A 20,082-nucleotide genomic window follows, 5' to 3' on the forward strand; every position below is an offset into this window, starting at 1 on the left:
GTCGCAGGGTCGTGCACCCGCCTCCAGCAAGCGGCTGCTTGTCTCAGCTGAAGGCAGCGACCTGTCAAGAAATACAGGTGCTAAATAATGCACAAAACACCTTGCCGGGAGATATCTCGCTCTGGCACGCGGTGGCTCTGGGACGCGTTTCAGGCACGGTGCATCCCCCCCGCCCTCCCACGCCGGGCTGTCAGGGCGATGGGAGCGGGAGCACGACGGCCGCAGGCTGGGACCCCAGCCGCGATGCCGGTTTTCAGCCCAAATATCGGACGTTGCCGAGGCGGGGGGAGCAGGATCCCGAAGGACTTTGCAGACGACTGCTGAACGCGGTGGCGTTGCCTGGCCCCGGCGCCGCAGCCCAGCGCGGGAGGAGAGCGGATGTGATCGCCCCGAAGCAGGGGCACCGCGGGCTGGTGCCGAGCCCCACTGCGTGGCAGGCGGCCCCCCAACCTCCCCAGCATGTTTGTGGCTGACCCACATCCTCTCTGTCGGGATAAAAGGAAGATGAGATTAATCTGCTGGGGGACAACAGCCAGAAGAGACAGATGGCAAAAGCATCCTGACACGAGCCGTGTTTACCTATCCTTGGCTGAGAAAGTCAGAAACCAAGCGGGGGTGTAACGGGCCCCACGCCTGCATCGCAGGGCAGCAGCTCCCGGCACAACTTCCACCACCGCTTTGATGGGAAAAGGCTGCCCCCGGCTGCGGTGCCCGGGCTCGCTGCTGCCCGACGGGGCGGTGGGCACCTCCCGGGGATGCTCCCGGCCCGCGGGGACGCTCGGCCCCAGCACAGACGGGCTCACTGCTGCTCTTCCAGCCCTCGAATGGAAACCAGCTGCGCCCCGGCCCCATCCGGCGGTGGGATGTGAGTGGAGGTGGGTGGCGAGGGTGCAGGTGCTGCAGCGGCGCTGGGTGCTCTTCCCTCGGGGTGGCTCGCTGCCGAGCCGGGAGCCCCGATGCACTGGGTGTTGCAGCCCGGTCATGTGCTGGTGTCCCACGGGCTGAAAACCACGTAAAAATCACCTGCTGCGTAGAAACCGGCTGCTTTTGAGGGTGACAGAGGTGCAAGCGGCTGCAGGGCTCCGAACCGATCGGAGGGTGCAGGTGTTTCACCTGCAAGAGCTCCGGGTGCACCGACGCCGCCCGGCTGGAAACGCTCCTTCCCCAGAGCAAGGACCGGCTCAAGCCGTCACGACGCGGCAGTGGCAGGTCCCTCGGTCCTGCTCCGACCTTCGGCGTGGACCCTGCCTTTCGGGGACGAGTACTCTCAGGGGGGTTCTCTCGCGTGCACCCCAGAGGACCCCGTGGGGCAATGCGGGCAGGCGCACGCCTGCGAGGCATCTCCGGGAGGGCGGCCGAGCCATCGGTGGGTGTTGGGGTGCACCGCCCCTTTGCCAAGGTGCAAGCGTGGGGTGAGGTGACCCCCGCGTCACCGGCGGGTGGGATCCCCGCATCATCTGCCACGGCTGCGCCTGCACGCGTTTCTAGCCCTGCAGGGCTTGCGAGCCGTAGCTAATTTGGGGGAGCTGCACGCAGCACTGGCAGCGTTTCCTCCCGTCTGAATTTTCTCACCCCCGCGAGCGGCGCAGCCCCGGGAGCAGGAGGCCCCTCGGTCCCAGCCGCCGTGGGGCCGTGTCCCCGCTGTGCGTGGGGCCGGTTATCCGGGGGGGGGGGGGGGGGGGCTCTGCTAGCAGCAGGAGGGAGCCAGCACCCACAGCCCAGGGCAGGGTGGCAGAGCACCCAGATGCCTGTGCACCCCAGGGCACTGGCATGTCCCCAAATACAGGAAATTAGCACCCAAAGGCCTGATTTTATCACTCAGCTCCAGCCTGGGCACCTATAGACATGCAAAATGGTATCAGCTCTGCTCCTGGCTACTGCTGGGCACCTGTAGAGATGCAAAATGATGTCATTCAGCTCCCAGCCATCACAGGACCCTATGGAGATGCAGGAATGTGACTCAGCTCCTGGCCACCCCTGGGCAGCTTCCCGGGGGGAGGGACAGGGACAGGGGCAGGGACGGGGGACACCAGCCCTCACCCAGGGCGCTTCCCTGGCTCCCTCCGTGCCCACCGGGTGCAGAGCACCGGGGGTGCTGGGGCGCGCTTCGTCCTGCTACCAGGTTACACTGCGTTGTAAGGTGGTAGCCGCTGGTGCGGCAGCTCCCTACCCCCCGTCGCTCCTCTCTGCGCCCAGGGCAGCAGGTGACGTTTTCTGCGCTTGGCGTTTGCAGCTGATGGACGCCGTCCACCCGTCGCGGTTGGAGGATGCGCTGGTGCACGCACCAGGGTGACGCCTCGGCACGAGGCCGCGGTTTGGCTTTGCTGGGGCTCCCGATCCCCCATCCCAGTAAAGCTCCTACTCGGAAACACGCACGGAGCTGCTCGCGCCAGCCTGGCACGCTCGTCCACGTGCGGCGGGAAGCCCCTGGCTGCGTCACCCCCCCAACACGCACGCGTTGCGCCGCGACCTTGGGGCACCACGCGAAGCTCACGCTTGCGCGCAGACCTTGCACCATGTGGCACGCGGGCTCGTTCCATCGCTTTAGCGACCCGCGCACACGCGTCGCGGCTGGAGTCGCGTGCTTCGCTCGTAAGAGGGGAGCAACATCATCGACGTACAACAGCGAGGCGACACGGTTTGATAGCGAATGCGACGGTGGTGTAACAAGATGCGATGGCAAGGTACGCTGGATTATTTACTGCGCAGAGGACAGGGGCAGACCAAACTGTCGGGGAGACCCTCCCGTGAGTCAGGAGGTTCAGAGAGGACCCCCCTGACTCTTAAACCCCTTCTCAGAGAGGGGTCTGGTGCAGCTGGATCCAGTCCCAGTCCCAGACTTGATCAACAGGTCATGTCTAAAGGATTATATATGCGCAATCGATCCTTTCTGTCGCTGCGCTGGGATTTCGGAGTTCAGCGCGCTGTCGGTCACTTCCCAAGGATCTGTCGGGGCAAGGAGTCCCTCAGCCTGGAGGAGTAACCCTGAGAGGTCCCTGCTCAAGGGCAGACCCTGGTGTGCAGCCCGCTGCCGGGCAGGAGAGCTCCCGGGGCCCCGAGCTGGCCGCTAGCGACAGAGTGGGACCGCTGACTTAGCGTCATATTTACACACCAGCAAGACGCCGGGGTCGCTGCTCCTGGCGGCCCGTGGCTGCCGCGTGGCCGTCTGTCTGTCCCCCAAAGTCCAGCGTGAGCTGGGTGCAGCCGTCACGACCCCACTGGTGGTCACGGCTTAAGGCGTTGGGGGGAGCAGACTGCCCCAGCATGTTCTGCTGTCACATCAAGTGTTCCAGCTTTGCACGATCACCTGAACGCCGCACGCCGGCCTCGCACCTTCACGCGGGGTGCTCCAGCCTTGCACGTCCCCATCCCCGTCCCCCCCCCCGAGCGCCGCGTGCCAGCTCCGCGCCCTTGCACGCGCGTGGCGCCGCCGCCTCGTGCCGCCGCCCGGGTGCGACGCGCCGGCCCGGCCCCGCCCGCCTCGCGCCCTCCCGCGCTCGGCGCCGGCCCCGCGCACCGCCCCGCACGCGCTCCCGCGCTCTCTCTCCCTTCCCCTCCCCTCCCCCCCGCCCCCGACTCCCGCCCCCCGCCGGCGCGCGGCGCGGACGCGCGCGGAGGCGGTGGCGAGCGCGCGCGCGGGGAGGGGGCGCGCGCGGGGAGGGCAGCTGAGGACAGGGGGAGGGAGCGCGAGGCCGCGCCCGCCTCCGCCCCCCGCGTCTGGCGCGTCGGTCGGGCCCGGCCCGGCCCGGCCCCGGCGCCTCATTGTGCTTCGCCTCACGCCGGCCCAAGATGGCGGCGGCGCCGGAGAGCCCCGCGAGCCGCTAACGACAATAGAGGGAGGCGAGGGGAGCGGGCGCCCCCGCCGGCACCGGCCTCCCCTCCCCGCCTCTCCCGTCGCCCCCCCCCTTCCCTCCCCTTTACCCCCCCCCCCCCCCCCCCGCCGCCGCTGCACCTCGCACACGCCCCCGGCCGGGCCCGGCCGCCACACCCCACCCCGGCCGGCCCCTCTAGCATGGTGCGGGGCCGCCGCCGCCTCCTTCTCCGGCTGCCGACATGGGCGAGAGGCTGGAGCTCCGGCTGAAGTCGCCCGTGGGAGCCGAGCCCGCCGTCTACCCCTGGCCGCTGCCCGTCTACGTGAGTATGGCCCCGGCCCGGCACCTGCCCCGCGCCCTGTCAGCGCCGGCCGCTCTCCGGGCCCGGCCACCCGCCGCGGCCCCGCTCAGCCCCGCGGGCCCCCGGCCCGCCTCCCCCGGTCCCTTCCCTTCCTCAGCCCGCCGTGGCTCCCCGCCGAGCGCTTTCTGTCACTTGTTAATCAATCTGTTAATGTGTGTCCTTCCTGGGAGCGGGAGTCATTTGCCTTATTTATCCGGTAGAGCTTCCCATGCGGGAGCACCCCCCGGAGCCGCGGGCGGGAGGGTGAGGGGCTGCCGGGCTCCCCAGCCCGGGGTGCTGCCGCTCTCCTGGAAGTCAAATCCCCAATTTCTTTTTATAATTGGTTGACTAAACTTAAGGGCGGGGAGGAGGAGGACTGGTTAATGAAAAGTTTTCGTGTTTTCCTGAGCTCGGCTCGTGTAACTGGTTAATAACCGGAGCTGCTTCGAGCGGGGTGAAATCGAGAGGGCTTTCTGGCTGCTAAATATCGTCTAAATTATCGATGGCTTCGGGGGACCCCCCCAAAAAAACCCCCCACAGTCGAAGGAGTGGAAATAGATAGAGGAGAAGCGTTAATTGTGGGCAGGGGAGAAGGGCTTTGCCTTGGGTAGTGTTAGTGGGGTTGGTGCCGTTGCCTACGTTTCCCTCAAACGAGTGCCCTTGTAGCTTCTCTTTTATTTAGTCTGAACAGAATTCAAGTCAGGTTTGTCAGTTGATGGCAGCCGTAATCCGCATGCTTTCAAATAAAATGTCACTTGTCCCTGTTTAGTTACGTGAGCGGCGGTTTTTCTTCTAACTTGCCTGACTTTTTCCTGCCTCTCCGGAGCCCCGAGTGAGAGATGTGTGACCTTGATAACAATGTCCGTGTTCGAATTGGGGAAAATCTCATGAGGGGTGAAAGGCTTGAGGATTTCTCTGTGTGTGTGTGTGTCTAGGGTTTGTACCAATCCTTAAACAATTTTTCACCCTGTTCGTGGCGCCTTTAAGAGCAGTTTATAAAGGGGAAAAAAAATCTCTATGTATATTTTACTTGGCCTGAGTACTGCTGATTATTCCTTGCGTTTCAGGCTTTGCTCTTCTGTGTGTGCTGTTTTGGGGGAGAACACGCTGGGACTGACCGGCTGGGGTGGCTGATATTGCTGATATTGTTGCTTGCTTGGCAATTCTACCACGCTTGTGCATGAATGATTAGAAATATATCGCTTGTGGCAGGGAAGATGACTGTATATTTCTATCTGCTGCCTGCCTTTTGGTGCTGCTGCTCTATCTGTGGTTTCCAAAACATCCTCCATGTATGCTGGCATGCTATTTTCATCTGCTGCTCCCAGAGCTGGAGCCTCCAGCACACACTGGTTAATGCAGCCTTTCCTGTTTGGGCAGCTCTGTCATTCGTGTGTGTGTTCGCGGGCGCGCGCTTTGCTTAAATTGTCAGAAACTGAAAGTATAACGATGACCAGTTCAGTTTTCTTCATGTCGCCAAATATTAACTTGCGTCTTCAAGTGGGTTGCGCAAAGTATAGGTTAAAGATTACATAGTTTAGGGATTAATCTGGAAGGAAGGAATGGTTTTACGTATATTCACAAAACTTCCTACAGGCTTAAAGAAAAAAAGCAAACCCCGGTGCTCCCACCCTCCCCCCCCCGCAATGTATTTTAACAATGTATTTTAATGTTGTTTGCAGCATAGGAAATAAGGATTTAGTTAATTTAGGAAAACTTGAGCAGCCGGTTCTGAAAGATGGCAGAGTACATAGATTTTTCTTTCCCAGTTAATCACAAATGCAATGGGCAGGGGAGCTTATCCACATGTGCTATCTGTGTGTGTTAGGAAATACCGCAAAACCCGAACATCCTGCCATTAAACCGGCCTCTATGCGTTGCAAATTTTTCCACAGTAATACAGAAGTGGATGGTTCATCTGGAGCCAATCAATATTCTGTCCTGCAGTTTTGGTGAAAAGATCACACCGCATATTACAGAAGCGTGCGCTTGCGTGCGTGGGCACGCATGCATACACACACGCTCGCCGCTTGCAGCAGCAGATGAACTCTGGAGCTTCAGAAATAAATCCTCCTCTCTGTACATGGCAGTGTTTGGCCTGCTAACATTGTACTCTGCTGAACTGTAGACTTTCTTTCCCTCGTTGGCTCAGCCTTGAGTTGGCAGCAGGGTATATGTACCGTTGTGGTTTTAGAGCTCAGCTCTGTTTGACGTAAGCAGAACATTTCTCAGTTTCACCACTCTCTTTGCTACTTGGTTCCTAGGAAGCAAGGTGGGATACCTGGCGGGGGGGGGGATACACTTCAAGTAGTTTTATTTAGCAGCATTCTTGCTGCTTCCTGTTGTGTGCCGTGAGATATATTTTCCAAAGAGAGCTGGAGAGAAAGGGGAGGGGAAGCTCACAGTCCTTGCTAATTATTTTTGGTGAGAGTGCCAGGAATGGCAGGGAATCATCTTTCCCAACATCAGAGGCTGAGTGGTATTGTAGACCTGCTGCCTGATGAGCACCGCTGCGTGACGTAACCCCACATTGAGTAACTTGGCTATTTTTACGCTCTTACTACATCTTAAATTAGCTGCGTTGGTATTGCTGCGTAGAAGGCTAAGGGTCTAATCTCTCGTATTAATTGGTGCCCGGATTAATAATGTGTCTATTTATTGCAGAACTGCTGCTTATTTCATATATAATGGGAAAAGTGGGGTCTCTTCAGATTGCTGAGTTTGCATAATAGCTCAGCTGACAAACTGGTGCTTGTTGGGATGCTAAAAGAGCCTGGGAGGGTGATGTGAAACATGTATTTCCCTACATGTCTAATTAGGGCTGTGGGAGGAGAGAGCATTGGTGTTGCAGATATAGCCTCCCACTGGCTTACATACAAAACTGAAAGTATGACTCTTTCCCCCGCCTTCTGCTTTTCTCAAAGGAAAGGCCACGGTTTCCTAATGAATACATGGTGAGCAGTTCTGTCCGTAGCACACTGTGATGAGTAAGTTGAATAGTGCATGGTGAGTAATCTCTCCTCATGACTCACAAAATATTTTCTGATGTTGACCTCTGTTTTTATGAGTGCCCTGCTTAATCAGAGCCGAAGTAAGTTTATTCTTTTGTATGCCATTTAACTCCTTGACTCCCACATACCTGCCCCATTTTTTCCTTGTGTTAAGTTGTCAGAGACTGGTGAGAACTGCATTAAAAAATCTTAATTTTGATATCGGGTGAGATACAGGCCTGGATAAAGGAAGTACGTTATGTGCTCAGATGGCTGGGTGAGCAGAGTTAATGGATCTAGGTGGTTTTAAATAGGCTGATGCCGATACGGGATGGCATTTGTAGTCGTACTTCAAGTACTGATATGCACGACTTGGTACTTACTACTTAGATCTGATGGATACAAGGGGTGAAGTCCCCTTGTAGTTCTAAGACTTGCAGGCGTTTAGGTTTATTCTAGAGAATTGTCCTTCAACTGGCATTCTCTTGTCATTGACTTTTACTGTAGCTAAATCTGAATATTTATTAGGTTTGAACATGGAGATTTTTCATACCATAAGCTCATAATCAGTGAGGTATCTGAGGCTGTACTTTGAACTCCTCTTGACAACAGTTCCTGCTTAAGGAGTCCCAGCCTGCTCTGTGTGTGTGTGTAAAAATGGTGTGTGGGGTGGGTTTTGTTGTGGAACTGATCCAGATTTAAAAAAAAAACAAACAAACAATCTGATCTGGCACGGTTCTGCTGATACATCTCTGGCACCAGTGAGGGATTGCTTGCATACCGAACTGAGCAACAGGAGGCTTCAGAGCTGCTGAAGCTGATTATTGTCACCAAATCGATGTTTGCTGAGCTGCACCCCATTGCGATGAGTTTATGAATGTGGAAAAGCCTGTTTTCTGGTAGCACGTGCATCAATAAGAGGACACCGTGGTTCATTTATCTGCTCTCCTTCAGGCTTGCACTGAACGGGTTTGCAGTGTGATCAAAGTACATGTCATGCTGACAAAGGGGGGGCCGGGGAGGCACAGCCAGGTGATGAGGGGAGGGTGGGACTGGTGTTGACTTTGAGTGGCTTACGCTGTCGTGGCACTGCATCCTTCACCCGGATGGCTGCAAATGACTCGCTGCCTGTCATGTTAAATAGTGTGCAAGTCCTTTCAAGTTTCAGAATTAGACATCTGCCTGTCTTGCCTTGCTCTTTTCGCCTGGTAGGCCTTCCCGTTGTTCGCCTGCTGAATAGCATTCCCCCAAAAGATAATGGCAAACCTCTGTGTGTGTCATGTTTTTGTGTGTCGTGTTTTCCCCCTTCCCTGTTTGACTTGTAAGGACTAGGCAGTCGTGTTGTGATAGTGCCTGGGAACTCCTCCTGCAGCCCAGGCCGCTGATGGGCAAGCCACTGTGGATCCCAGTAGGGTTACGCTCTGGGTATCTTTTACCAATTTTGCTCCCATCTTCCATCCTGGAAATCTCAGGGCCTCGACTCTGCCGCAGGAGGGGACAGTCCTGGCTGTGCCATTGTGCAAATCTTTCCAGGGTGAGGTACCTCTGCTGTGAGCTGCTGAAGCTTAAGCCTCCAAATTAGCAACTGTAATGATAAGTCTGGCTTGAATAATTCATTGATTTGTCTGCATTCCTCCTCTTTGCTGCTGACTTTCCACACAGCTGTAATGGCAAAAAATTCCCATTGGCTAATTGAGTGTTGTGCGAGCATCACCCTGCAGCTGTTGGAGAGGTGTACGTGTGTCTGTTACTGAGGAGTAATGAGATACCAGCTTGATAATACTGGACTTTGTGCAGGTGGAAGGGTGCAGAGTGTGTGTGTGTGGGGTGGGATCTCCCCCCCCCCCCCCCCCCCCCCCCGCCTCCACTGGTGGGTGATACAGCTGATACCATTCTGTCACCAACGGAATGTGCTCAGGGGCAGGCAGTGATAACGAAAATCACGGCCCAGCAGGGAGTGTCACCTTTGAAATGAAAGATCAACGGTAGAGATGAATAACAAGCCTTGTTTAAGAATGTAATGCTTTTTTTTTTTTTTTTGTCTGTCACTCAACTTTACCGGGAATGGTTTTTCTGATGATTAGCTTTGAGTTCTGAGACAGCAAAGTAGGTATGGGACCAGTTACGGAAGTTGAGTGCCATTGCGTAGTACGGTAAGATCAATTTAGGAAGGTCCCAAATTGGTCCCTTTGGTGTTGCACCTAACCCGATGCTGAGGGGTGGTCCCGTGGCTCCTTTCCCCCAGCCGCTTGCTCTTGCTGTTTCCCCTGCGCAGCTCCAGCCCTTCCTTGCTACACGCTCCGTTACACTCTGGCAGGACGAGCTGATGGAAAACAGTTTCACGTTTTGCACGTGCATGCGGTTTTTCCCTTGGATCAGTTTGTGCTGGAGGGAGAAGGTGGGGTGCCGGGGGGGGGGGGCAGGGTGAGGCTGTCCCTTCACTGCTGTCTGCAGTTCCTAAGCGTGGAGGCAGCCCCTCTGGTGTGCTGCTGTGAAGCTGTGTGTGGGGTGGCTCTGTGAACTGGATCGCTGAAAATATCTGGGCTGGAAAAAAATGTTCCAGTGTTTTCATAGCTGGCGCCCCCCCTCCGCCCTGATCTGTAATCTGACTCATGCTGCCTTCCCAGGGCAGTGGTGCCGGCGGTACAAAGGAGGGGGTGGCGGAGTGGGGGAAGCTGTTGAGCTGGCTTTGCCAGGCAAAACCTCCTCACACCCTGAGTAATCACCCAGAAATTCGGCAGTGGTGGCAGAGGTTAGGGGATTTTCTCTGATTTAATAGATGCTATCAATGCAGCTTGTTGGGAAATGTTTGTGAGGATGACTAATTACTTATAGAAACTTCTCTAGTGAAGAAAAGGTTTGAAAACTTTAGCAGACTTCCGATTTCTCAACACCCCTCTGCCCTCCCCAATTCTCAAGATGATGTGGAGTGGGGAGAGTGAATAGTGCAAAGCTGGGAAATAACTGACTTGGTCATTTCAAAAGTACTTGGGTTTCCCTGCTGCCCGGCAAATAAACAGAAGCAAATGACAGAGTTGGCACAGTTGCATCATTTTTCTGTACTTTTCAGCTCCCGCAAATGCCAAAGGGAACCCGGCAATACGCTCTTGGGAGGTGAGGTGGCCTCACAAGGCGAGGAAGACTGTAACCGTACAGCGTTTAATTGCGCAGCACGTGGTTATTACAGAATAGCAGTTTTCTTCTGGGCTTTACCCTTTGAAGTACAACTTGCCATGAGTGACAATTGGTACTTGTTCAGTTTTTAGACTGGCTTTTGTTCAAAGCCCTGACCTGTTGGACACAATATAAATCATGAGTTCAGTTAACGTACGCTTTTTTCCATAGTATTTCTGTATGAAAAGTAAAAGTTGTTCTTTTGTATTGCATCTTAAGACCATGGTACTCTTTATTTTTCATATAACTGAATTACCTGAAAGGTAACCGTTGAAAGATAGAGTAGCTGTTCAAGATTGCTTTTTTTCTATCAGCAGATGAGTAAGGATTAATGTTCCTGTCCTGGCTAGAGTTCCAGCTCAGGCAATTCAAATTTATCTACCTAAAATTCACCCATCAGTTACAGTTGGACACAGTATTGAAAGCTTTTAGTGTGCCAAGGGAAATCCATGCCACCACATGCAACTCCAGCTCTTGTCCTTCATGGCAGCCTTGATATATATGGAGATGATTATCCTTTCAAGTCTCAGATATGTGACTGAATTGTGTTTCTCCTGGGAATTTAGGCAAAATATCTTACCTCTTGGTATGCAAGATTTATGGCAAATTTAATCACCCTTCTCCCCAGACATCCATATGTCTACTTTTGTACTCTTCCTTCTTTCTTTTTCCCCGTTCATACTGCTTTGCTTTTTTTCTTCCTGCTTTGAGTTAACCTTTGACGATCTGATTAAAGCTTTTTACCCTAATGATCAAGACAAGGACCAGAGGTGGGCTGTTGTTTGGGTTTTTTTCCCCCTCCTTACAGAGTATTTATCACAGATTGATAATCATAGTGTCAAAACATATTTAAAATATTTTTGCTTAATTTATTTTCTCCTTCCTAACAGAAGGATCCACAGAAGCATGAGAAGTACAGATTAGGAATCCGTGAATGTAATATATTTACTTTTGTAGTAATTAATAAAGACAAAACTAACTGTGAGGAGGAACAAGAAATAAAACTGAACATACAATGATATTTGCCACATGCTGCTGCTATAGATATCAAACTGAGTAGGTACTATTTTTAGAGCATAGGAAGAGGGTAAATATATTTTACAGCAGGAAATGATGGCTTCATAGATATGAACAGATCTATGAATAACGAAAAAGTTCCTGTTCTGAGTATTTTGGTTTGTTTCATTTCATGAGTGAATGAGAGTTTCCTAAAAATCTACACTGAAAGAACTTTTTAGTGTTAAATGAAAAAATCTAAGGGACAACTGAAGACAGCGAAATGAAGCATTGGAAACTTTAAAAAACCCAAAATACTACAGAAAGTTCTGAATAAGTTTTTTTTTTTAGTAAAAATTAATGAATTTTAATACTGTTTCTGTGATTGGGAAACTTTCTGATATTTTCTGTGTAGTGCGAAGGGCAATTTCTTGAGGTTTTGGCATTAGTCGTTTGCTTCTTGGAGCTCAGCAACATTATTAGTGTTTGACAGTGTATACTTCTGAAATTCCAAAAAGTTTGAACTTTTAAGACTGCTTTTTCCTTCCTCAGCTGGATTTCCATTGGGTCGCAGGTGATTCCCTCTTGTTTGCATATCTGTTGGCAACAAAGCCTTTGGTACCGAGAGGTCAGGTGCTGGCGTGGGGCGGCCTCTGAGGATGGGGATTGGAGTCTGCCTTGATCTCACTTTGGCTTCCTCCCTCCTCATTAGAAGAAACAGCAATTTGCAACGTGTGGAGAATACATTGTAATATTGTAGGGTCATTTACCTTTCTGTAAAATGGAAGCTTTTACAAACGGTTGGCACTTAAAAGTTCATGTTCAAAATCTGTATTGGGTGTAGCTTGTGTCACTGCTCTGCAGTGCAAGTTGAAGCTTACAGGGGGGAAAGCTGTAACCATTCATATTTTTCTTTTGTATCTCACAAACCATCTGTCTTTAGGAGCTCAGTGGGCTTCAGAAAGAGTACAAGGTTTTATTGCTAACTTCTGTTATGTAGAATATTTATGTGTGTTAAGCAGGAGCAGAATTCCTGAGCTGTCCAAGATTGAGTATCTTTACAGAATGTAAAATGGTTGTTTAAGGCGGCATTGTCCTACCAGCAGCCTGCAGGATGCTTCCCGTTGGCCTGCCAGTTTTCCATGCAGGAGGTGGGAATCGACTGTTCAGACAGCAAATGCTGACTGAAGAGCTGGGCTGTGCTACGAGCTTCCTCCCAGCACCCACCGAGGATGGGGGGGACGACTGTGGGCCTGAGAAAAAGATGGTAGCTGCTTTTGAAACTGGTGTGTCTGCAAGTAGAAACAACGCTTGCTATCTCTGTCCGCTTGCTGTGGTGTCTAAGCTGCCCTCATCCTTCTAACAGTGTTTGTACACTGGTGTGGTGAACTGGTCTTGCTTGAAAGGTAACTAAGCCAAAACACCATACAGCTTTAGCTTAAGCCTTCCCTGACTTTGCTCTGCGTGTGCACAGACACTGCTGGCCCAAAGAGTTGGCTGTGTTGGTTTAAACTGTTTGTGGAACGATGGTGGGGCCGCCTCTCTTGTTGACTCGCGTGAAATCCCAGCAGTCCGCTCTGTCCCAGAATAAGCAAACACATAGTGCTTCTTCAGCTGCTGGGATAGCTGCAGTGTCCGCGTGCTCCCTCCAGCTGTCGTATTGTGGGAAGTTTATAATTGCCTAACACTTACATGTAAAAGCAGTAGGATATACCAGTGCAAGGTACTGTTTTACCAAAATAGTTGCATTCCCCTATATATTCTGATGTAAACACTTTGGATTTTTTTTAACTAGTCTGTCTTTTTGCATAATAGAACTACTTCTTACTTATGTCTGGGCTATGTCTGATTTACACAGACTCAAGGCAGTAGGTCATCCTGCTGTAACTGTCCCATGTGGATGTTGCCTTAGACACTCCTGCGGAATGATTGCATGTTAATATATTTATACAGCCCCTCCTACACACTATCACGGGAACCATTCCCTCTTGCATTTGTGCAGTGTCTGTAGCAACAGTTGGAATTGCTACGTTGAAAGGCAAACCATTTTTATTGTGGTTTAGGTAGCTGCGATGAAAGTGTGAGTCCCTGTTGCATCCAGATCCACAATTGACTTGTCTACAAATTCTGGATCACCTGTACTCATGCTATATGAAGATCACCTGGAGCGGTTTGAATCTTCTTATATAATGCCTGTTTCCTTTGTTAACTCGGTAGTTTTAGTATATTCTGGATCTTGGACCAAACTCTTTTCTTGAAAAGTCCTTAAGTAGCCATTAGGGAAGCCATAACGCCCTCCCGTGTTTTCCATTTAGTTTGTGTGACAGTAAACTTACTAACTCCTGAAACTACATCGAACTTGTCCGCTCTCTTGCTGTGTGGGAGACGGGTTTCAAAAATGCAGTCTTGGTAGCTCTTGTTTCCCTCACTGCTTCTCTGAGCTTGGGAGGAAAAGAACGGACACAAGCTGTTTGCTGCAGGAGATCTCTTTTTATATGTACTGATATATACGTATACTTGTGAATGTCCTTATACTTTCTTGATGTAAGGGAACAACAGCAATTGGACGCTTCAAAGACGGTCCTTGTCTCACTTGGTAAGAAGACACAAGCTTTGGTTGTCGCTGTGGAAACTAAATGACACAATCTGGGTTTGGGATAAAGTCTGATAATATTAAATGAAGTCTAGCTATGCAATATGAAATATTGCAAGGAGCAGACTTTCCCTTTTCATTACTCAAAGTGTAATTGGCATTTGAGCACAAGGCGAAGACCTTAAAATGTGAAGTGATTGAAGACACTAGCTGACAGGACTGCGGAGCTTGAGATCTTTCCTGTTGTTTGGCTGGCCCGCAGGCCAGCTCTTCGCCACTGTAGCAGCTGGAAGTACTTTGGTTTTGGCTTTTTCTAGGCTCTTGTCAACCACTGTTTGCAGGCGTACTGAATATGGACATGCTCTGGACATAGAAGCTGTACTGGTGAATATTTCTAGACAGGGTGTAAATGGAGTTAAACCCCAGGGGGAGGAGGAACGCAAAGTTCTGACAGGCTGAAGGCAGTGGTTTTGAGAGAGCATCCGTGTGCCATGCAGAGTGCTGGATGCTTTCCTGGTTCCTGTGGGGAAGCTGCAGCTGCAGTAGCTCACATTGCCTTTCTTGGTGTCTAGAGAAATGCTTATCATCCTCCACAGATGGAGGAAACCTAGGGGACATTAAAGAGGCACTTGTCCCACTAGTCTTCTGCAAGATTGATTGGCTTTTCCTAATCCATCTTTTTGATCTCTGCTAACCATCTTGTCTCCAGCTGTAACATCCTCTTGTTTGGATTTATGGACCACTGCCTGGGGAGAGAGCTGCCACTACAGGCAACCAAGCTGTTCTTTGAAACCAGAGGCTAGTGAGATTGACCTCTTTTGTTTTGCAAGTTAAATAGATCGTTCGCAGATCAGAATTTGGCAGATTGACTTCTGGTAAAACATGTGTCAATGTTTAGTACTTGGGGAGCCAGTGTTACATGGTTGAGGTGTTGGAAGTAGAATGGTACCTAAGGACAATCATTAAAAAGTACATGAGTGTTGCCATTGATTTATTTGTAACTAGGTTGTTTCAGGTTCAGTTTTCTCTGAATTGTTTGGATTCATCCAGTGAACAGTGAAAAGCTTGTAGGAGATCTCTTCCTCCTGCTCTGCAAATACTTGACCACAGGTTGTTTGCACATTTCTGAAGAGCTGCTTTGGTCACCTAGCCTGTTTTTGGGGGAGGAAGTGTGATGTAGTGAGTCAAACACCAAACTAGCTCTGCAAAGGTAAGAATTGCTTTTGTGGTGGGATAGTTTAGTCATGGGCAAAGCTATGTGCAAAAATGTTCCTATCTATGAAGAGAAGATAAGGGGTCTTAAAGTGGTGCTTTGAAAGCTACTGATCGAAGGTGCATGAGCTGTATTTCCTTTTTTTTTTTTTTTTCCTCCTCCAAGATGTCACCCAGATTTTCAAACCATTTGTTCTCCTCTGAGGTTTGCAGATTTGGGCTTTTTGCTACCTTTACTGTGTAGCATGGCACAGCCTGATCAGATCTCACAAGGATCCCACTTTGCATGTGGGGAAATGAAATTTAGAAAAATAGTGTTCATCCCCCAAGCCCCAACTTATGCTTATCCCCAAGGCTAAGATTAATTTCATAAGAAGGACCTAAATATAAGATGATGTGAATTTGGAGCAACACCCTAGTGTTGTTCCTTGCTTCAGGCAATGATGGTGGCCCAATTTAATTGAATGTGTTCTTTGTGTTTGAGGAAAAAACACAAAATGTTTAAATCTGTTGCTTTAGGTTGGAGATTCACTTTAGAGTACGAATGGTTGCATTGCGAGATAACTAGTCCTGTACAAATACACCTGAGAGTCTAGGATACAGTACTGGATTGCAGAATTATATCAAAACAATGCCATTAAGATATCCTAAGGGATGTTAACCTGAAAAAATAATGTAACCAAAACAGTCACACAGGTGGCAGAGTGTGTAGTGCTTTATATTTGGTGTGAATTACAAGTCTTCATAACAGCTAACTTGTGGCAAAAATGTAACAAATTGTAATTTTCACTTTACCTTGCTCTTGTAGAGTGTTCTGCAAAAACTTCTGATTCAACTGTTTTTATTACAAATTTGGTGCTTCGTTGAACAAAATTATGTATAGATAGCTGAAATGTGTCTTGTACCGTTCGTATGATGCATGGTATGATTGGGACTCTCTTAGTTTTCTCACGTAGGTGTTAGTGTAATAGCTGTGATTACCGCTGAGAACTTACGAGTTCTGATCATATTGATTATTTTTTAAAAAATTTGCGTTAACAAGCAAAGAGTGTGTGATCGTAGAAAATAATTGCACAAAAATACATATTTGGAAAGAGCTTTTGGACACTGTATTATTTGGCGTTTTAAACCACGTATAGAGCTTCTCATAGCCGCAAGATACAAAATGTCTTGTACAAAGAGGACTGGCTGACTTGAGCATTGAAGCACGCAGAAACATTCATTATCCTTTTTTTTTTTTTTTTTTTCTTCTTTCTTTCCCCCTGCCCTGTGGTCAGAGAGCTGAGCCTAAACTGTAGGCAAAGGTCCTAACTGAGAACAACCAGGACGGGAAATTTTGGAGAAGAGGTGAAGGGAAAGATCGAATTCTTAAAAATTGCTCTATGGCCTAATCTCCATGTCCTAAAGGACAAAGCTGCTAATGCGGCCGGCTGATTTCTGTTGGAGGACTCTGTCTGCTTGGCACGGTGTGTAAGCAGGAGTCGTGCATGCTGGTAGGGCTTCTGGGCACTACTGTACTAAAAGTAATAGCAGTGGGTGTGTTCCTGGCTCCAAACTCTTAACTCCTGTGATCAGAGTTGTAGTAACATGTGGATGGAGAAATCTGTTGTAAGAATCTGAACTGTGAAGCTGTTTGGTTGTGCTGGTTGAAACTGTTCTTCACTGTTTTCCATAGAAAATTGAATTCTCTTGTAAGTGATTTTTGAAAAAGTGTCTGCTTTCTTTCTGTTATTTTTCAATGAAATGTCTTGGCAAAAGCTATTGAATTCTCTTTGGGAGCTCACGTTTCAATTTTAAATCGTATGTTTAGGTTGAAAATAAGAACTCTTTATTATAAAGTTCAGCTGGAGAGAATCAACTGCAATAACTAACTTTTAATGTGTGTTTAGGTTTTTTTTTTTTAATAAACTTGTTATGAATAGCTTTGGGCATTCTCAATTACTATAGATTGCAACTTTTTACTTTAAATACTTAGTGCATAGACCACACTAAAGAGATAAGGTCTTGTCTCATGAAATAGCTTCCATTTATGTCGCTCAGAAGATTCCGAGGGCCCCTCAAACTACATAAATATAAGATCATTGCAGAAGTACAGCCAGGCCAACGAACAGCACGTAGTATGCTTCACATCAGTGTGTAGGGGAGGAGGGAGGGAGAACAGCTTGGAGCAGAGTCGGAGGATGAATGGAACTCCTCTTTGTGACAGAGAGCACCATGGCATCAACTCGTGACTGCAGACAGAACAGATAGGCTTCTTGAGATTTGTCCAAAAGGCTTCTGCACAGTGTATTTCGTGATTGATAGCCAGTCTGCTTGTAGGAGGCTCTTTACCAGGATATTTTACTGTGAGTGCAGATGCAATGTAAAACTGTGCACTCACAGATGACTGCCAAAGTATAACATGACGTGCTTGTATAATGAGCCTGTAGTAGAGGTGTAGCTGGCATGCTGGTGTTGGTCATGGGTCACTTTTTTATACTGAAAAAAGTATAAAATAAAATAAAGACTAGGTGTCTGAATTCGAGAAGCTTCAGGCCATCTTTGGATGTCCTGAATTGAGTGTTGGCTGAGTCAGGTGTAAATTTGTCAGCCTGCTGTGATTGCAGCAGAGCTGTTGGGAATTGCTGTCGGTCTGTCCCAACCTGCAGGTTTCAGTGCTCATCCCCTGGGTCTGCAAAAGGATCTGGGTTAAAGCTGCCACACCAAGCTCAGTTGCGCGTTTGGCCAAAACCAGTGCATCTGCTTGAGAGGGTGATGGGCAGAGGCTGATGCTGGTTGCAGTGGAGTCTGTGGTTTTGGTGAGGTTTCTATTTGGCTTGCCTTTTGAGTTGTTGAAGACTCTCTATCAGTGCCATAAACAATTGCATGAATACAGATGTGATGACTGGTGCTGTTTAATGTCTATTCTTATTAAGTCTTACAACTGTAATGTTGAAACGGGACTAAAAGCATTCTCTAAAGAAAGGGAAACTGATCTGTATTTCCTTTAGATCTGTCCCCCCCTTCCCTCCATTTTCCATGGCTGCCTGCACTTTGAAGAGATGATAGGAGATTGTCTCTGATTTTGTTTGCAAGACTTGCATGAGATCTTGGGAGTTTGTCTACTTGGACAGAGTATGTTAGTTCTAGAGTATAGTAAACTTGGTAAGTGTTTCAACGTGAGAAATTTAGCAGCAGTAAATGTGGAACTGGTTTCAACTTCATTATTCCCAGACAATGACACAAACTAAGCTCAAAAGGGCCCCTTCTGGCTGGAGTTTCCACATCAGGTTGCGTTAGTAAAACCACTTGCTTAAACTGGATGATCTGTAGTTGTAGATGTGCATTGTGATTTTTTTTTTTAATTTATTTTTCACTTTTTAACCCAAATCAAAGGAATCTGTTAAGCAGTTTTGGTCATTTATAGGGGCGTTTTCATGAAGACCTATAGGACAAGGGGTTTCTCTGTGTGTTCTGTAAGCACTGAAACCGTCCAAAACCATCAATGAAGAACAGAACTTCTTCAGAGAAAATGGTTATGCCAGAATAAGCATGAATTCACTTTTCCGGTATAATGTGCTTATGTTGATAAAGCATATTCTTACTATACAGGAACACAGTTTACTGGAAGAGCTGGATCAGCCCAGGGGGTTTCTACTGTGATAATTCTGTGTGTAGCGAAAGGTGAAAATTTATAGGGGATGTTTATGGATGAGCTGACTGTCTTGGGTTATTCTTTGCAGATAAGAAACGAAAAGAAAGAAAAGTCCTCCTTCTGTATGCTTTTTCGTCTTTTATATGAGCATTGAGAATCAGGATCAGATCTTAGTTTGGTTGTTTCCCTGTTTTCTAGGCCAAGAGTTATCAGTAGAGTCACTTACCTGACATCTCTGAACTTAGATTGGGTGTGACTGTTTATTGGTGCTGTTGGTTTTTGTTGGATTTGGGCTGTCCCAATGCCGTAGACTGGAGGAAGCACAACCCCAGATCTGTTCTGCATGGCTTACGATGTTCGGGGTGTTTGTATAGCGTTGGCATGTTGTTATGAAACAGGACCAAGGTAATGCTGGGCTTCTAGGCCACTGTGTATTCAGTCCCAAATGTCCTGACTACTTCTATGTTGGCTGTTTCTCCTTTTTGATATTGCAACTGGGATTTTTTGTTTTTCTTTGATTAGTCTCTCGTGTGACTCCTAGATATAGGATAAACTGTTTGCATTCTGAACATAAAAGCATTTCCTAATCCAATAGGAAGTGTTCCTTCATTCCTTTACTGTAACAGACTTCAGAAATGTTTGCCTTTCTTCCTGTCCCTCTCAGTCATGACACTTTTATCCAGGTATCTAAAGGGCTGTGGGCAAGTTTCTAGGAATGAAAACTTCTACAAGACTGGCTGATCCTAAGTATATAAACTGGTTACACAAGGGGAAATCTGTTTCTTCATGCAAATATGAAAGCTGTGATACTGATGGAAAAAGCTTCTATTTAATTTATGTCCTTCCATGCCTTGAAGAAATAAAATTAAACCCAGCTGTTTTCTGTCATCTGTCCATTAGTGTTTCTCTTCTTCTGTTCCCTCCCTTCCCCTGCCCCCAATCCTCTGCTTTCTGTGGCCTGTCCCTAGCCTTTGCTATAGAATTTCCCCCTGCTAACTCTATAGAAATGACACTTCTGCAGCAGAAGACAAGGGAAAGTATTTGAGAGCGAGTGGGCCTTTACACTTCTAACTCTGGAAGGTCCTTAGATACTAGACTCCTAATTAAAAGGTCAAAGCCACTTCAAGAAACAAATGTCTAAATATAACCTTGGGTGCAGATGGACTCTGGTAACTAAGGCTTCACAAGATGGATACAGTGATATATATAGGAACTCCTGTAACTTCCCTAAAATAGAATTTTTTGTAGCATGGTGCATATACATCCAGCTCCAAGGGCTTTATTAGCATGAATTTGGAATGGCTTGCTAAACTCACTTGTGCTTCTGTTGC

At 48.8% G+C, this 20,082-nt stretch overlaps 1 protein-coding gene across 10 annotated transcripts in view; it reads left to right on the forward strand.

The window, feature by feature from the left end:
* Positions 1-3,718: 3,718 nt before the first annotated feature.
* The window catches only part of DOT1L (DOT1 like histone lysine methyltransferase), a 68,505-nt gene continuing 52,141 nt past the window's right edge, over positions 3,719-20,082 (forward strand). For 2 of the 10 annotated variants that reach the window (XM_054805726.1, XM_054805730.1), the window contains exon 1: positions 3,720-4,134. In XM_054805726.1, the coding sequence (XP_054661701.1) occupies positions 4,054-4,134 (81 nt within the window). In that variant the 5' untranslated portion in view covers positions 3,720-4,053. Of the gene's footprint in view, positions 4,135-7,089; positions 7,159-20,082 lie in introns of those variants that run through there. The other 8 variants (XM_054805727.1, XM_054805724.1, XM_054805729.1 and 5 more) reach the window with 8 other exon arrangements.

This window comes from Grus americana, chromosome 28 (assembly GCF_028858705.1).
Source record: "Grus americana isolate bGruAme1 chromosome 28, bGruAme1.mat, whole genome shotgun sequence".
Lineage (NCBI taxonomy): Eukaryota > Metazoa > Chordata > Aves > Gruiformes > Gruidae > Grus > Grus americana.